At 31.9% G+C, this 18,763-nt stretch overlaps 2 protein-coding genes across 5 annotated transcripts; one reads left to right on the top strand and one right to left on the bottom strand.

The window, feature by feature from the left end:
* Positions 1–897: 897 nt before the first annotated feature.
* LOC116004277 lies at positions 898–2,900 on the top strand. The gene is made up of 3 exons (XM_031244252.1): positions 898–1,210; positions 1,832–2,101; positions 2,616–2,900. The coding sequence occupies exons 1-3, from the start codon at positions 1,016–1,018 to the stop codon at positions 2,730–2,732; spliced, it is 582 nt and encodes a 193-aa protein (XP_031100112.1). The 5' UTR covers positions 898–1,015; the 3' UTR covers positions 2,733–2,900.
* Positions 2,901–3,739: 839 nt separating this feature from the next.
* Positions 3,740–8,705, bottom strand: LOC116004522 (serine/threonine-protein phosphatase PP2A catalytic subunit-like). 4 transcript variants are annotated; one of them, XM_031244604.1, is made up of 7 exons: positions 8,497–8,705; positions 8,077–8,399; positions 6,730–6,844; positions 4,939–5,047; positions 4,765–4,842; positions 4,172–4,363; positions 3,740–4,059 (listed from the first exon to the last, which is right to left on the bottom strand). In XM_031244604.1, exons 2-7 carry the CDS (start codon positions 8,327–8,329, stop codon positions 3,886–3,888), a joined length of 921 nt encoding a protein of 306 aa, XP_031100464.1. In that variant the 5' UTR covers positions 8,330–8,399; positions 8,497–8,705; the 3' UTR covers positions 3,740–3,885. The 4 variants fall into 4 exon arrangements, with proteins under 4 accessions (XP_031100464.1, XP_031100467.1, XP_031100466.1 ...); XM_031244607.1 differs by lacking the exon at positions 8,497–8,705 and adding an exon at positions 7,384–7,594 and having other exon boundaries at positions 7,700–8,216; XM_031244606.1 differs by lacking the exon at positions 8,497–8,705 and adding an exon at positions 7,384–7,987 and having other exon boundaries at positions 8,077–8,202.
* Between the last annotated feature and the right edge of the window lie 10,058 nt (positions 8,706–18,763).

Here is an 18,763-nt window from a genome sequence, read left to right as displayed (position 1 = left end):
TCCTCTGCTTGATTTGAGTATATTATGTTCGAATATATTCTCAAAAATCACAAAGAAAATGAAAAAATACAGAATATGACAAGGAAAATAAACCTTACAAAAGGTTACATAAACCTGGAAACATCACGGGGACGAAACTGGACGAACTCGGGTTGGTTGGAAGCACGAGTCGAGTTGTCTCTATCTTTAAAACCTTATTTACCACCTCCCCGGGTGCTGGAGCATTGCAGTCTAGGTTTCCCAGGATAAGATGTACTACGGTTCCTGTGTTTGAGCACACAAACTTGAAACCTGGTGAACAAGAATGTGGGATGAATTGCAGGTGGCTAGAACGAAGGATGTGCAGAGTTTTGAGGGAGAAAATAAGTGTATTTCGTTGTGTGTTGTGAGCTGTAGCTTGTTGTGTTTAAATCAATTGCTCAACCTGGAAATATATAGCAGAGGAAAGGGTAGGGATAATAGCATTAAATCATAGCATTTAATTCCGTTTGTGACCTCCACGGCTCCACCCACTAGCAAAATATTAACACCCACTAACAGTCCATTAATCAAGAAATAAATAATGATTTGGAATTAATCATATTAATTCCATAATGCGAAGAGTCATTTCCCGCAGGTGCCGGCGTATACGACCCGCGCCAGTGGTTGATTTTTTGACTTGTTATTATATGTCATAAATAAGTTTGAGGATTTATTTGCTCCAAAATAACAGTATGAGGATCTAATTGGAACTTTTTGAAGTTAAAGGGTCTAACTGCACAATGAGGTATAGTGTGAGGGTCTATTCCCTTATCCCAAAAATTTAAAAAAAAAAATAAAATTGTAAGCACGGGGTGAAAAGTGGAATTATAAAAAACCCTTGAGGCAAGTTGGAATAAACAAAAATAGTGGGGGATACATTCATACATTTAGACGAAGTTCCCGGAGATCTGAGGAAGGATCCATTCACCATCCCCGCTACCGGCAGACAGAAGTGACAGTCGCGGTAGACGTTCGTCGGCGAAAAGCAAATCACATGAAGTTTTACGGCTCGTCGGCGATTCTTCTCTTTTTTATTGTTATCTCCGTATTTTCATCTCCCTCTCTTGTAGAAAGCTCTGGAGATGTGCGCCGAATGATGATGAGCTTCAAGGAGACTCCTAATGGAGGAAACGTCACCTTCGACTGCTCTCCTTCTGGTCCCTGCGTTCCCTGTGCCTACTCCGAAAAGGTCTCTCTCTCTCTCTCTGGCATATTTCAATTTGTATTTTCAAGTTGTATTTTCAATTTGATCATTGAATTTCATATACTGGTGGATAATTGATTTTTAAGTGCAACGGTTTCAATTTCGAGTATGTTGTTAGTTTCTGTTAATTGATCTGAGTAGTTTGCTTAATTGTTTAGTGATCATCTGACTGGTATGCATTGATTCCTGGTTTGAACTGGATACTGGAAAAGTTTATGCGTTTGGAAACTGGAGTTTGCCGAAGCTTATGCTTATGAAATTTCATGTATTTGTTGGTTTCTTTAAAGGAATAGTTGTTTCCTGGTATAAGATTGAAAGCAATTTTAATGTCTTTTGGAATAATTTTTTATAATAAGGTCAGCCATGTCTTGCTCAAGTATGTGATGTTTATAAACAAAAGCAAGCTACTATAATAATTTCAGGCAGTAATCCAATATATATATATATATATATATATATATATATATATATATATATAAAATCAAGCTGAACCAAACCTCAGTGCAATACATTAATTAAATGCTGTTTTTCTTGATGAGGTTTGGGGACCAGGAAATTTGTGACTTTTGACAGTGTGTATTAACACTCGCCTTTTGTTTCCTGTAGAGTGATGAAAAATATCGCTGTAGCGAAACCGGTTATCGCATTCCTTTCAAATGTGAAGAAATTAAAGATAGTTCTAAGGAAGCAGAGAGCAAGAAAATGCAAAAGACTCGATCTACATTAGAAGCTCACAGTTATCCCAGTTATCCAATAAGGCAAAGAAGTTTGTTGGAAGATTCGTCCACTTCAGAGAATGGTTTACAGGCTTACATAACTTACAGGAGCTGTATTACACCAGTTAGTGAAGAGAGGCTGTCAGTACTTGGTTTTGAGGTATGTACATACATTTGCTACATCTCTTAAAAGAGTAATTATTTACAGGGGGATGTACTAAAATTTTGACGCAGAGATTTGAACCCATGACCTTTGGCTGTGATACTAAATTGAAGCATGTGTTCTATACTTCTATCTCAACTAAAAACCTAAGCTAACCTAAGCTGATAGTTAGATTGCACATTTATGTCTATGTATTATATATGCTCAACACTTTGAAGCTAATCAGAGCCGAAGGTTCACTAGTTGTCACACTTCACAGGCTTTGTTCTTTAAAATGATAGGCTGCTAGCTAATACTCTCAGGACAAGATTCTGAACTTGAAATCTTTTATTGCACACCATATGCTACGATTTACTTTCGTAAATTCCCACTTGCACCTGGTTCATGGCTATAAGACTAGATTATATGCAATCAATCAATTTCTGTTCATCGCATATCATTCTAGCAACAACTACCTCTGGTCCGTGGATATATCTTCTTCGTTCTGATCGTGCTTCAAATTGTGTCTCAGGGAATAATGATGGGCTTGCTAATGATTAGTGGTTCAGCTATATATGTCAAAAGAAAGCGAGCCAATGCAGTACCTGGTGGTGCGCCTGTAAGGGTTCCTAACAGTTCTCGATTTTGAATCAAACGTAGTCTGCATTTTTAAGGTTAGGAATTCTTTAGCTCATGGAATGATTGGAACTTGTAAAGAAGGTTTTGTCTTAGTGATGCTGTAATTTTGATACTAATGAACCACAAATAGAAGCCTTTTTTCTGAATGTATCAAATTTGATTGAATTGCACTTTTAAAGAGGCTGCGAATATTTAATTCTTTCAACTGCTAGTCTGCTACAAGTACTGTTACAGTGTTACCTGGTCCCAAAAAAGTAGTGTATATTCAGCAGATTACGTTAAAAAAAATAAATTATCAATTAGCTCAAAAAATTCTAATACTCCGTAATAAAATACTCCCCCCGTCCGATTTATTTGTCTGGTTCTGATTCGATTTACAAAGCTTGATTGAAATTATTTTAATTCTTTTGTCTGTTTCTGATTCGATTTACAAAGCTTAATTGAAATTATTTTAATTCAGCTTTTCATAATATTAAGTTTATTATTAGTATATAAAATTTATATATTTAAAAATTATATTAAAATATTATTGAACGTAAAAAATTAAATTTAAAAATAATTAAAATTACAGTACTAAAAAATAAAAAAAATGAAGAAATAGTTAATTTGATTAATAAATAGTAAAAACCAAACAAGCAAAATAGGATAGAAGTAATTAATTTTATTTAATTATAATTTTTATAATTAAATATTGTGATTATATTGGTGTATTTATCAAATGAATTTAGGATATAATTGTTGCATTATTTTACAGATTTCAAACAATTTTTTTGGATGAGGTCACGTAATAAAACCATGCTGAAATTGTAAAAACAATACTCTTTGGAAGCTCAATAAAACCCCCAAAAATGTAAATAAACAATTAAAAAAAAAAGTGGAAAAGCAAAATCGGTGCAACTCGTTATTCGTGCATATATTTCGCCCCTCATTCAATCTTCACTTATAATGGTGCTTGAATATCCAACCCCTATCCCCCGCCAAAGCAAAAACTAAAAAATAAAAAATAAAAACAAACAAAAAGCAAAACAACAACAACAAGGAGTTTATATGGGTATGAGAATTAACAGAACTCAAGGAAAACTTGTAAATAGCTAGCTCTACAAGTTGGCATTAACACTGAAAACTACAAACAATGACACGGCAAGGACTAACAAAGATGATAATCACAAAAAATAATCTGGAGTCTTCCTTGTAGTGTCCGGCTCAATCTGCCGAGGAGCAGGATCAAACTGAAGGAAATTTTGTTCCATGTTTTCCCCGACTTCTAGAATGGCAGCCATGTTGCCACACCGGTAACAATAGTTTGGAGCGCTAAATACCGTCACCACATTCTTATCCTGCACCCAAGTATAAAAAATTAGCTGAAAGGAAAGATATCCTCCAAGTTATGATGTTCTGCAAACGGGGAATAAAAGACGGGAGGCTGGTGATTAGGTCAGGTACACGAACCTGACACCAGTTATAACCCTCCATAACAAGCTGATGAGCTCTTGAAATGAGTGTGAGCCCATTGGTGTGGTTGAACTGAGAAGCTATATCTTGTCCGAAGGTGTAGCCAGCTCCTCTGGGAGATATTCCCCAGCCACACCGATCATCCGGGTCTGACCATAACAGATCACACATTGGACCTTCATGGGGGACCTATAACCCTCAAAATGAACTGAGTGAATTACAGAAAACACCAACTTAAAAAAACATACCTAAAACCAATAAAGCATAGGAACAACTACTAGTAAATAGGCCTTTATAGATGAATACTAATCAATAGCCCTGGCTGAATGGATCTTCTAATGCAGAGGCTTCATATATTTCAAGAGCAGAGAAGTGAACCACACAACTCCTATGAACAATTTTCATTTAACACATAATCATAAAGCATATATAGAGTTGAACCCCAGACAAACCCTTGCTGATACTACTGTACAGCTTTGGTTGAGCAAAAATAGGCACAATCATTGAAGTTGACTGTTGAGAGGGAGAAGCCATTTGCTATAACAGTTAAAAAACATATACAGCACAAGCTTTATGCCTACAAGTTGTACCTCTTGTATACGATCCAGAGCTCGGATATTATCAAGGGTATCCAGAGATGGTGAAAGTCCTCCATGCAAACAGAATATCTACAATTTCACAAAAGTTGAGTGAGCACAGTGCTGTCATGAGATTATATGGATGAAATGTTTGTACAATGTACATTGTACAGTAACAGTCCAAACCTGACTCTCAATAAGTGCTGTCAGAGGTAGATAATCAAAGAGATCAGTGAAAAACTTCCATACGTTTGCATTTCCGTACTTCCTCAAGCATTCATCATAGAAACCATAACTGGCAAGAAATGAGATACATGAATAATTTTTCAACTGAACCCAAAAAGAATAACTGCAGTATTCCACAAATAAGAAACAGAAATTTAACAATACGGGGGAAGACAACTCCCTGAAAGTAATCAAGATGTAGGAATCTAGAACTGGTTACATCAATAGAGTTTTGAACATGTAAATCTAGATGTTTTGAAGCAAAGGGTCAGAATCAATGTGAAATGCTCTCGCATCACACCGCCTAGTTAAGGGAAGACCAATGCAACCTTACTACTTTTCACCAAGCTGAAAATAGGCCTTCATGGCACTAGCTCATTACCTAACGATCAAAGGTATTAGCCCAATGGTCTATCAAAGGTTGAAGCATCTATTGCATCATATATTTACAACTGAATTTATTCACTTTTTTCCTTCAACTATATATATTAGCATTCCCACATAGTGTTTGACTTCATAAAACATTCCACTTTTGGTCAGACTTTAAATACTATTCCACTTTAGTCCAAAATTTGAAATGTCTTCACTCTGAGAAAATTTCACCAGACTTCATCCTACTGCACGTAAGAGCATTTTGGACTAGAAATTGAATGTTTGAAAAAGTCAAACACTACAAATGGATAAAATCAAAGTAAAAAAACCATAGATAGAAATGCAACTATAGCCAAAGGGCAAAAAGTGGAATAAATTCTTTTACAACTCATACTAAGGAGACAAGACCAGAAAAATGGTAAATTTAGAGCTCCCTAGTTGTTACGTGTAATGTTTTTACCTAATTACCTAAAGGTACTTTAATGCACAATAATATAAATAACCATTCATTTCCTTTTTGCCTTGCTTTCTACTATTACAAATATATCAGTATGGCCTCTAGACATCTTACTTAATCTGTGACTTCCAATTTTTTCCTCATTAATGGTGTATAAATCCATTAATTTGACAAAATTATTAACACTAGTGTAACCCCACAAAAACCAAAAGTGGATTAAAGAATACACACCATCTGGAAGAAACAAATAAACTTGAGGATATGGTGCTAATGCTACATAATTATACCTATTCCCTATTAGCACAGTACAACTTGAGTAAGAATGAAGCAACATATGTTTAAATTGAGTGGTTTCACATCTTCTGTTTAAGGAAAGAGAAGAAAAATGAGATATTCTGGAAATAATTTGGTAGAATAGGGTGGAGTATCTATAAATGTTCAAATTGATTTGGTGGGGACAGTAACTCAAACTCATTCACAATCTGTCTATCCAAGATCATGGTTATGAAATCCACTTCCATAAAGGATGCAATCAATCTATGACATAATGACATTATTAACCATGTAAAAACTGGAATACGAAAGTAGATTCTTAATTATGGAAATGCCAAAATAAGACACCAGTAATCAAGACCCTAAAACCTCAAGATAAGAAAAACAAATAATAGAAACGTGTTTTAGCATTGTACAAAACTGCTTCCAAAATTATTTCATTGCTATTTTGATGTGAACATGTATTGAAAGGAAAACAATAAATAAGAGTAGAAATAGGTCCACGTGCATATACACAACAACCAATCCAATTAATGTTTCCAATCATCTCACTATATCTAGAACATGTCTTTCACTCAGGACTAACGTTCTGTTATTTATTACTCCGTATAAAATAGCTTTAAGCACTTTTGAGCCAATAAAAGACTTACACTTGGGTGATTTGCCGGCTTTCATGATTTCCCCTAAGAATAGTAATCCTATCTCTGTAGCGTACTTTCAGAGCAACTAAAAGTGTAACAGTCTCCACTGAATAGTATCCACGGTCTGCAGTTACCAAACAAATATTACTAATAGGACGCTAGATATATAACAACGTTCAAACAAAGAACTCAAAAGTAAACACAGTTAACCAATCATAGACACAATGTTTATAATTACCCAAACAGCCAAACTTGTCCAAGATTTTATAGAGTACACAAACTTTCAAAAGATAAGGGTAGGTTCTGCACTAATATCAGTATGAGATGATTTGAGCTTTTGTTCATGGATATTTCAGACACAAGGAAAAGAATACGCATTCCCAAGGGCTCCTTCTTGAGTAAGCACCTAGAGTAGAGTAGACTAAACATATCAATGAGCTTAAGTGAAATACATGGATACATCCTAAATCTAATAATAAAAAAAAAAAGTTGTTAACACCTTTTTGTTAAGCATCTCAATGATTCTTTGACCAGACTCTGTGCCATGAAAAACATTGTCCAAGTATCACAAGGATGTTTTAACAAATAACAAGTCCACAACCAATTTGCATGGAGCCAGATTCTAGAAAATATTTAGTAAAACTGTATCTATTTCATATTGACCTTGAGACATACACATCAAGGTCAGCAGTACACAACCAAATGATGGAATCATAGCAAAATATTTAACAATCATGTTTCTTGGTCAAACATTGCCTGCTCAGAGTAAAATTAGTGCCTTGTTTATGAAGATACATCATTCAACTCATCCACGGTGTAAACATCCTGCCATAAGTCACAGTACCAGGCCATCATCCAAACACTGTATGTTATCCTTCGAAGCACAAAAACGGAGATTGACATGTTAGGCAGACTGCAGACATAGAGTTTTACTTATAATCGTGTCCAGAAGTGGAAATGTAGAATAATAGCAGGATACTCAGTGGTAGTCCGTCTAAAGCATCCTCAACTTTTAGCCATAACATGCTTGCATCCTCATAGGAGCTCCCACTCACAGCATAGATGTACATGGAATAAAAAAAGTTATCACATTCCAATTCTGGAAAATTACACTTCTGAAACTTTCAGAAGTTCTTATTTTCTAAGTTGTCATCTTCTTTCACACTATCAACTTTACATTACAAAGATGAATATATTCACATCAATCCAAGGGATCATTTCTCATATGAACTCAGCAAATCCAAACCACTGCACACAGTTCTCTTACCTATTATGTACACAGCTCCAACATTTAGTACCCTACTAAATACAACCGTCAAAATCTTGAAAATCCGAGATAGGATATCCGAAACTCACCAACGTAATCTCCCATGAAAAGGTAGTTGGTATCAGGAGATTTGCCGCCTATCCTAAAAAGCTCGATCAGATCGTAGAACTGCCCATGAATATCTCCGCAGACGGTGACCGGACATTTCACCGGCTGGACATTCCACTCCTCCACCAGAATCGCCCTGGCCTGATCACACAGCGTCTTCACCTCCGCCTCCGTCAGCGGCTTGCACTCCATCAACTGCTCGATCTGCCGATCTAGATCCGCGTGCGAAGGCATTTCTTATTATTTTTATATACTATTTCTTTTTCCAGTAATTCCCGTCAACACCTCTCCCTCCACCGCCGATCTGAAAATTTTCACCGCAATCGAATAACAATTCAAAACGATCAGCTGGAGCAGATAATAATTTGAATAAACAAACAAATCAATGAGCTCTCACGTACCAGAGACTGAAATTTCAGCAGAAAATACAATAAAAACCTAATCTGAATCAGAAAGTTGCGGAACTTTAGGGTTTCGCTCACCCAATCATTCCATATTCTTGAGATTTTCCATTCTCAATTTCTTTCTCTCTCTAGAAAATGCAGCAAACCTTTTCTAAACGCATTCCTACGTCATTATATATTTCAAAAATAGAAAAGAGAGAGAGAGAGAGAGAGCGATGTGCCGTCTGCCGTGTGCGCCTGACTGACTTTGTGCATGTGTGCGACTGCTGGGGGGTGGGTGAGAACATGAAAATCAAGAAATTAAAATTTTGATTAAAAAAATTGAAATAGAACAAAAATGATAAATAATTTTTTATAAAAGAAATTGAGGTAATTCCAATTGATAGGTGTCAGTCCACTTTTAAATTTGTCTATGTATTATTGTAGTATGACCATTTGGTCATTCATCAATAAAACAGTTTTAATTACGAATTTTTTCAAAAAAATAAACATAAAAATATAACAGAACCAACCTTTTTTAGCCAAAAGTTATCTCCACTGAGGCTCGAATCCACTACCATCATCCATGTGGGAGTGTTAATCGGGACACCGGGTGCCACTAGACCACAAGATCTTTGACTATAACGGAGCCAACTAACTTTGTATAAAAATGCTTGAAATGTCTTTGTATTTAACGATTTTATTGATGAATGACTAAAAATGGTCATGTCACAATAGTACTAAGACCAAATGTGGATGTTTTGATAAAAAATGACTAAAAATAGACCGTCACCTAATGATAAAAAATGGAATTAATTTGAGACATTTTCAAGAGCCAATATTAGCTCCTGGCTGAGACTTGAATTCAACCCCTCCCATGTAGGGATGCAATTGAGTGTCACTAGACCACAAGGTCTGTGACAAGTACATAATATATCTAATTAACTTGAGTACAAGTAAATTTTCCAAAAACAAATTATTATTTGAAATAAAAGTTAATTGGGAGTATAGAAAAACTGTAAAAGTGAGCAAGTATGTAAGTGCTGGAGAAACAGAGGCGAATATACCGCAAAGTTGTTTTATAGCAATACATCATAAAAGATGTTATGTCTAATATGAATTATTGAAAGAAAACTTAAACATTAAACCAAAGTCTTAATTGACGACAAAGTTTTCATAACTAAAATTTTGGTTTAAACCAACCAAAAATCCACAATAGCCATATACGAACCGTTTCCCCAATGCACCTCCCTACTCACTCTTCATTAATTTGAACCTTCAGAACTAGAGCAAGTAGGCGAAGTAGACTTAGCATTCATCTCCAAGAAGCACTGGCAAATATGTTCCATCAAATCTTTCACAGAAAAATTAGGGTTCGCATCTTTGAGCTGTTTCAGACATTTACCCTCCTCCATCATCAGCGAATTCACCACTGTGTCTAGGCTAGGCACTTGGTAGTTGGGTATTTCTTCAATAGCTCTGGTACAGTCCACAACCAGTCTCACCTGTCCAGAGGGTGAGGAAGCCATAGCCAGCTCTATGATAGAAGGCTTGTCATTGGTACTTGCATTTGATGATGATCCACCTTTGTTTGCAGATGAAGAAACAACTTCTTGGGGAATTATGTCTTGTTTAGGCTTCATCGATGCAACCTCTTCATTCAACTAATAAACATATATTAAGCATTTATAAATTTTGAATGTGTGTGTGTGAGAGAGAGAGAGAGAGACTATTGAGTTAATACAAAATCTAGTTATTGATTATAGTTGTTTTTTCTCGATTTAGTCTTAAATGAGTTTTTGGGTTTATTTGGGTTATGGGTTTTGATGGTTTAACATAATTGAGTTCTCTACATGCCTCTGTTGATTGTTAGAATAAATGACTAAATAGAGAAAAACTGCTAAAGTGAATTATTGAATTAGATAAAATTATAAAACAACTATAATCGATGATTAAATTGGGTATTAATAGAGAGGAAATTATATATCAAGCTATCTTAACCGAGGACTCGACTAGGTAAATTCATAAAAGTTTAGGACCCAATTAAGTATAAAATATCATTTAGTACTAAATCGAGAAAAAAACATATAGAACTAAATTTGGTATTAATGCATAAACTAATTAATATATGGAAAATTCTTTGAAATGTTAGGGGTCATATTCACCCTCCTTAAACAAAGTTGCTTCAGATCGAATTCTAGAATAGATTGCCTATATTTTATTATTTTTTTCTATTTAAAGAATTTTTATATTTTCATAATCTTTCTACTAAGTCTCATTTAAATTATTTTTGGAAAAAGTGTCAAATAGGCCATTGAACTTATCACTTTTGTGCAATTGGACCATTAAACTTAAAAAGTGTGCAATTCAACCATCAAACAAGCAAAATTTGTGCAATTGGACCATTTTTATAAAAATTTTATGGTAAAATCCAATTATATTACTAACATATATGTATTAAGAGTGGCATTTTCTTCTACCGTACTAGTTGGGAGTCAATATTGAAATGTTTTTAACTCAAATTGAATTAAAATTTTTTGTAAAAATGGTCCAATTGCACAAATTTTGCTTGTTTGATGGTTGAATTGCACACTTTTTAAATTCAATGGCCCAATTGCACAAAAGCGACAAGTTTAGTGGTCTATTTGACACTTTTTCCATTATTTTTTTATTACAAAATTTAGTGTTTATTCGTTTTTAAAAAAATGTAATTAAAAATAATAAATGTAATTTCTCAAATCCAAAAATGATGTTTTGATTTCAACGTGTTATTAATTTTTCTAATCTAATTTTCTGTATGATCAAATAATTTTATAGATCAGATCACAACACTGGGTCTAAGATCAACACAATTTCAGAGACTTATTTTTTTGGGATTAGAATCACATTAGTATCATTCAACAGAAAAGAAACAAGAATTCAAACATCGCAGAAAAACTAGTAATATTCCCCCAACCACATCCCAAAAAGCCTGATAAAAATCAGGATTCATACCATCTGTGGGCCAGGGACTTGTTAGGAGTCATAACAAACAAAGCCTCTAATTTTATTTATTTATTTAAAATGTTTATAAATGTTTTCGATCTAATGAATTTCTTGTATCCTCAAACCATTTTTTGAAAAAGAAATGTTATAAATTTATCAGATCTAATTTTGCATATACAAATCTAGTGACATGACTACAAAAAAGTATCTTATTTTGTACAAATACCTCATTAGTTGCAGTATCATCGATAGGTTGACCATCACAAGAAACATGAACCATTGCTGCAGATTCTTTTGACTCGTAAACTTCCCTCATCTTACAATGCACAAAAGATAAAAGCGGATTAAACAAAGTAAAATAGATTAAATTAGGTTGAATTAGTTACTGATTAAGAAAATGAAATAGAAAGTAAAAGTAAAATTAAAACGACTTACAAAATAATTTAGAGGAGATGGGGAAGGCCCACAAGGGATATTTTTGCGTCTTTTGTGAGAGTTATTTTTACGACGACTAGATACCATTCTTAGAAGATAAAATTAATATTTTGATCCTAAATTGAAAAAGATGAACCTCATTTGGCCTTTTTTAGTGAGGGGGAGAGTGGGAGAGGGGTGGGGAGGGGGGGATGGTGAGTAAAAAAGTAAGATAAGAACGAGGGGGGAGCGGGGTAAGGATGGTGAGTAAAAAAGTAAGATAAGAACGAAAAATTAGGTAATGGAGCACACTCTAATTCAATAGATGTTGGTGACTCAATGACATCTTAAAATTGGGCACAAATCTTTGTTCCAAATCGCACACTAGTGTACAACACCTATCTTCCTGCCAACTCATTAAAAATATCTCGCATCATAATGCCACTAAGGTGTAATCCAAATCGGATACGAGGTCTTATCAAAATTTGAAAATCAAGCAAATTCAAATTAATACAACGTAATTTGTATGAAAATTGAACCAAATTAAACTTGAATTATGGTAATGCAAAAATATGATTCATTCTAAATATAATTAGAATTTATTTTCAAAAAAATAAAATATAATTAGAATTTTGTTTGAACAAACGGTGTCTCTAAGTTTTTCTTTCAATTCAATCTTATTAAATTTTAGTTTTTACAATATATTATTGGTGGAATATATTGGGGCATTATGTCTAGTTTAGGCTTCATCAATGCAACCTCTTCATTCAAGTATAACCATATATTAAGCATTTATAAATTTTGAAATTGTGTGTGAGTGTGTTTGTGTGTGTGTAACTATTGAGTTAATACAAAATCTAATTATCGACTATAGTTGTTTTTTCTCGATTTAGTCGTAAATGACTTTTTGGGTTTAATTAGGTCATGGGCTTTGATGGTTTAACATAATTGAGTTCTCTACATGCCTCTGTTGTTTGTTAGAATAAATGTAAATCGAGAAAAACTACTATAGTATTACTAAATTGGATAAAATCATAAAACCACTATAATCGATAACTAAATTGGATATTAATAGAGAGGAAATTATATATCAAGCTATCGTAATCGAGGACTCAATTAGGTGAACTTATAAAAGTTCAGGACCCAATTAAGTATAAAATATCATTTAGTACTAAATCGAGAAAAAACATCGAGAACTAAATTTGGTATTAACTCATAAACTATTTAATGAGGAAAATTATTTGAATAGGGGTCATATTCACCGTCCTTAAACAAAGTTGCTTCAGATCGAATTCTAGAATAGATTGTCTATATTTTTTTTCTATTTAAATAATTTTTATATTTTCATAATCTTTCTACAAATTAAGTCTCATTTAAATTAATTTTTTTTATAGAGTATTTAGTGTGTTTTTTTTAAATGTAATTAAAATTAATAAATGTAATTTCTCATATCCAAAAATGATGTTTTGATTTCAACGTGTTATTAATTTTTCTAATCTGATTTCCTGTATCATCAAATAATTTTATTCTATTTAAAGAATTTTTATATTTTCATAATCTTTCTACTAAGTCTCATTCAAATTAATTTTTTTTATAGAAGATTTAGTGTTTGTTTTTTTTAAAATGTAATTAAAATAATAAATGTAATTTCTCATATCCATTAATGATGTTTTGATTTCAACGTGTTAATAATTTTTCTAATCTAATTTCCTGTATCATCAAATAATTTTATAGATCACATCATAAAGAACAATGGGTAAGATACAGTAATTTCAGGGACTTAATTATCTTTTCGGGATTAGGTAGAATCACATTAGTATCATTCAACAGAAAAGAAACAAGAATTCAAACATTGCATAAAAACTAGTAATATTCCCCCAACCACATCTCAAAAATCCTGATAAAAACCAGGATTCATACCATCTGTGGGCCAGGGGACTTGTTAGGAATCATAACAAACAAAGCCTCTAATTTTATTTATTTATTTAAAATGTTTATAAATTTGTCCAATCTAATAAATTTCTTGTATCCTCAAACCATTTTTTAAAAAAGAAATGTTATAAATTTATCAGATCTAATTTTGCATATACAAATCTAGTGACATGACTACAAAAAAGTATCTTATTGTGTACAAATACCTCATTAGTCACAGCATCATCGATAGGTTGACCATCACAAGAAACATGAACCATTGCTGCAGATTCTTTAATTTTGACTCATAAGCTTGCCTCATCTTACAATGCACAAAAGGCAAAGCGGATTAAACAAAGTAAAATAGATTAAATTAGGTTGAATTACTTACTGATCAAGAAAATGAAATAGAAAGTACGTAAAATTAAAATGACTTACAAGATAATTTTGAGGAGATGGGGAAGGCTCACAAGGGATACTTTTGTGTCTTTTGCGAGAGTTATTTTTGTGACGACTAGATGTCATTCTTAGTAGATGATAAAATTAATATTTTGATCCTCAATTGGAAAAGATGAACCCCATTTATAGTGAGGAAAGAAGGGGAGAGAGGGGAGAGGGGGGAGGGGGGGGGGGTTGGGGATGGTGAGTAAAAAATAAGATAAGAACGAGGGGGAGAGGGGGGCGAGGATGGTAAGTAAAAAAGTAAGATAAGAACGAGAAATTAGGTTTTGATTATGTGACGACAACCCATTTTGGTTAGAAATTAAGCAGAATTTAATTTCCAAATGTAGCAATTTTGCACACATATTATTGGGAAATGATGCTACAATGACCAATGTTTTCACCACAATTCTTTGACAGCTAATATGGCAAAAAACTATTTTTATTCATTGGATACTAGTATTTTCGCTCACGCGTTGCACGGAATGAATTTTTTAAAATAATATTTAAAGAATATTTGGATCGATATACAATTATATAATTATAACATCGATTATTATATAGCGCAATTAATGAAATTGGTTGGATTAATTATATTTTTTTTGCTTGAACTATAGCAAATAATTATTCAATTACCCTTGTGATGCATGAATAAATTTTTTATTATATATTTAGATAATAAAAATAAATATGAAATTATAAAAATTTCTAATATTGATCATTTACATTTATTTGATTATAAGATTAGTGCAAAAGTATTACTCAATTAATTGAATAATATATGACTTGTTTGTCTACAATTGTCTTAAAAAGATCGATATGTAATATGACTTATATAATTATATTATTACTAAAATAAATATGGAAAAAATGAGAAATAATTTAATTATAATTACTATAAAAATAAATTCAATGGCCTTCAAAAAATAAAAAAATATATTCAACGACCAATGTTTAGCTTAATTACAATAATAATTATTATTAGTCAATTACACTAATATATGTACAATCATACTTTTATAACTTAAGTATATTCATTTTCACCATATCGCATAACATGGTGTTTGGTTGGAGGGAATTTAAATTCAATTCCACTTAATTCCCACCTAATTCTGAAGGCAACTAAATTCTTTCGTTTGGTTGGAGGGAATTGCAATTCCGCGGAATTGCAATTCCCTCATTTTCATGGAATTAGAATCCCATGCCCCCCTTGGGATTTCAATTCCATGGATTTTAGGAATAAAAAAAGATACTCCTGAGACAAAATTACCCTTCTCTTTTTTTAACCTAAAATTGATGTTTGACCTTCTCTTTTAGTTAATATTATGTATTATCTTGTTTTCTCATCACTCTTAAATATTTAAATTTGATATGTGTATATAACGTATTTATCTAAATTTTGAAAAGCAAAATTTTCTGTTTGTGCGTCAATCTGTTCAAAATATATATGCAGAATTGTTCAAAATAGTGATGGATGTTCAAAATATATATGCAGAATTGTTCAAAATAGTGATGGAATGGCGTGAGTTGTGTAAATCTTTATATGCAAAAATTTTGAAAGGGCGTGAGTTGTGTAAATCTTTATATGCAAAAATTTTGAAAGCAAATTTTGAGTTGCCTAAACTTTGAAAAGCACATTATGTACATCTTGGTTCCTGTATTAATTTTGCTGTATGTTGAACTTATGAAGATTAACATTTGATGAACTATTTGCATGAAAATTAATTACAATATATCTAGTTCAAGAGATACGGTAGATGAGTGATATTTGAATTTAATATGTCATATTTTTTGTGCACTTGTCATTTAATAATAATAATAATAATAATAACAATAACAATGGGCATTTTCGACTTTATACTACTTATTCCATTTGAATTCCCATGTATACCAAATATTGGAATTGAAATTCCTAGTAATTTTATTCCCTCCAACCAAACACTGGAATTTAAACTCCCACTTTATTCCCACATTATTCTTTTACCATGGAATTGCAATTCCTTTCCCACCTAATTCCTTCCCTCCAACCAAACGCCCTGTTAGTTTTTTCTTCTTCGTCCATATTTGAATGAATTATTGTAATTATTATAAAAAATCTAACAACCCATGTTTAATTATTTTTTTTTAAAGTTTAAATAATTTAAAGTTTTCAAAAGGAAAGTGTAATTAATTTTTCTTTTAAAGTTTTTAAATAATTTTCAATCAATTAGTAATATCCTTTTCCTTTTTCAATTTGCCTAATTTCCGTTTCCTTTTCCATTAGGATCTTTTTATATTTTCAATCAATTAGTAAAATCAGTTTTCTTTTTCATCATATTATCTTTACTATTGTTTGGACATGAATTTCACAAAGGATAATTTTATTTTTATTAATAGTATAGCTATAGAAGTATAGATAAGTATTCGAATTATTATTATTATTGGTGTAAATATTAATTAATAAATTATTTTTTCTTATAAAATTACACATAATTTGTTTTCATTATTCTCACAATTATAATGGTTTAATTATTCTCAGAATTTGGTAAATAAATTTTTTTACCAATTAAACTTAATTAATTTTTCACCAATTAATTAATAATATTAGTTTGTGCGGAAAGTTAAAGGAGAGATTTTTCTTCTTATTAATAGTATTGATACGTGAATATAGAAACAATATTACCAATTAATAGATATTAATTAATTTTCATTTTATAGTTTTTACCAAATAAGTTTTATTAATTAGTTGACCAATAAAATATTTAATTAATTGACTACAAAAGTTTGGGCGGAAAAATGAAATAGGAGGATTTTACTTTTATATATAGTATAGATAGTATAGATTAATGAATTGGCCTACCTCATCTTGTGTTAAAAAGGAATATGATTTATTAATTAAATACATATCATATATTCCCATACCAGATGGTGAAGGATTTTGGTGAAAAATTTTTGCCACTATAATATGATACTGTATTATTACTACTAATGTTTTAATTTATAAATCACAATTTCTTTTTAATGTATATAGACTTGTATCTATTTAATAGTGCAATATGAGATTGGAGCACACTCTAATTCAATAGATGTTGGTGACTAAGTGACATCTTAAAATTGGGTACAAATCTTTGTGTCAAATCGCACACTAGTGTAGACCTATCTTCTTGCCAACTCATTGAAAATATCTCGCATCATAATACCATTAAGGTGTAATCCAAATATGATGCGAGTTCTTATCAAAATTTGACTCAAAATCAAACAAATTCAAATTAATATAACGTAATTTTTATGAAAATTGAACCAAATTAAACTTGAATTATGGTAATGCAAAAATATGATTCATTCTAAATATAATTAGAATTTTGTTTGAACAATCGGCGTCTCTAAGTTTTTCTTTCAATTCAATCTTATTAAATTTTGGTTTTTACAATATATTATTGGTGGAATTTTATGCTATATACTAATTAAAAGTTCTTAATTAGCTTGTTGTATTCATTAACGATAGTAGTTTATTTTGTCTGTTCTTATTTCACTACAAAAATGTAATGAGGGACAAATTATACAAAATAAGTTGAAAAGATGCTTCAACGTTTGATGGGACATAAAAATAAACAATACATTTATAATAATTATAGACTAGATGCTAATAATTACTTGATTTAATTATTACTTAGTTTAATATAATAATATTATTATTATTATAACAAGGTAAAATGAAATTATATATAAAATATTATTATTTAAAATGATGTCTAATTGAATTGAGTACACGTGAATTGTCCAGAAACAAATTATTATTTGAAATAAAAGTTAATTCGTAGTATAGAAAAACTGAAAAAGTGAGCAAGTATGTAGGTGCTGGAGAAACAAAGGCGAATATAACGCAAGTTGTTTTATAGCAATACATCATAAAAGATGTTATGTCTAATATGAATTATTGAAAGAAAACTTAAACATTAAATTAAACCAAAGTATTAATTGACGACAAAGTTTTCATAAATAAAATTTTGGTTTAAACCAACTAAAAATCCACAATAGCCATATACGAACCGTTTCCCCAATGCACCTCCCTACTCACTCTTCATTAATTTGAACCTTCAGAACTAGAGCAAGTAGGCGAAATAGACTTAGCATTCATCTTCAAGAAGCACTGGCAAAAATGTTCCATCAAATTTTTCACAGAAAAATTAGGGTTTGCATCTCTGAGTTGTTTCAGACATTTACCCTCCTCCATCATCAGCGAATTCACCACTGTGTCTAGGTTAGGCACTTGGTAGTTGGGTATTTCTTCAATAGCTCTGGTACAATCCACAACCAGTCTCACCTGTCCAGAGGGTGAGGAAGCCGTAGCCAGCTCTATGATAGAAGGCTTGTCATTGGTACTTGCATTTGATGATGATCCACCTTTGTTTGCAGATGAAACAGCAACTTCTTGGGGCATTATGTCTTGTTTAGGCTTCATCAATGCAACCTCTTCATTCAACTATAAACATATATTAAGCATTTATAAATTTTGAGAGAGAGAGTGTGTGTGTGTGTGAGAGAGAGAGAGAGA

Source organism: Ipomoea triloba, chromosome 14 (genome assembly GCF_003576645.1).
Source record: "Ipomoea triloba cultivar NCNSP0323 chromosome 14, ASM357664v1".
NCBI classification, from domain to species: domain Eukaryota; kingdom Viridiplantae; phylum Streptophyta; class Magnoliopsida; order Solanales; family Convolvulaceae; genus Ipomoea; species Ipomoea triloba.
This window is presented reverse-complemented; position numbering and strand designations above follow the sequence as displayed.

Coding starts and splice junctions, on each gene's coding strand:
- LOC116004277 (XM_031244252.1), top strand. CDS start 1,016: ATGAAGTTTTACGGCTCGTCGGCGATTCTTCTCTTTTTTATTGTTATC. Junction 1,211..1,831: donor CCTGTGCCTACTCCGAAAAG/GTCTCTCTCTCT, acceptor TGTTTCCTGTAG/AGTGATGAAAAATATCGCTG. Junction 2,102..2,615: donor TGTCAGTACTTGGTTTTGAG/GTATGTACATAC, acceptor ATTGTGTCTCAG/GGAATAATGATGGGCTTGCT.
- LOC116004522 (XM_031244604.1), bottom strand. CDS start 8,329: ATGCCTTCGCACGCGGATCTAGATCGGCAGATCGAGCAGTTGATGGAG. Junction 6,845..8,076: donor TTTCATGGGAGATTACGTTG/GTGAGTTTCGGA, acceptor TGGTAACTGCAG/ACCGTGGATACTATTCAGTG. Junction 4,364..4,764: donor CTCTGGATCGTATACAAGAG/GTACAACTTGTA, acceptor TGAGGGTTATAG/GTCCCCCATGAAGGTCCAAT.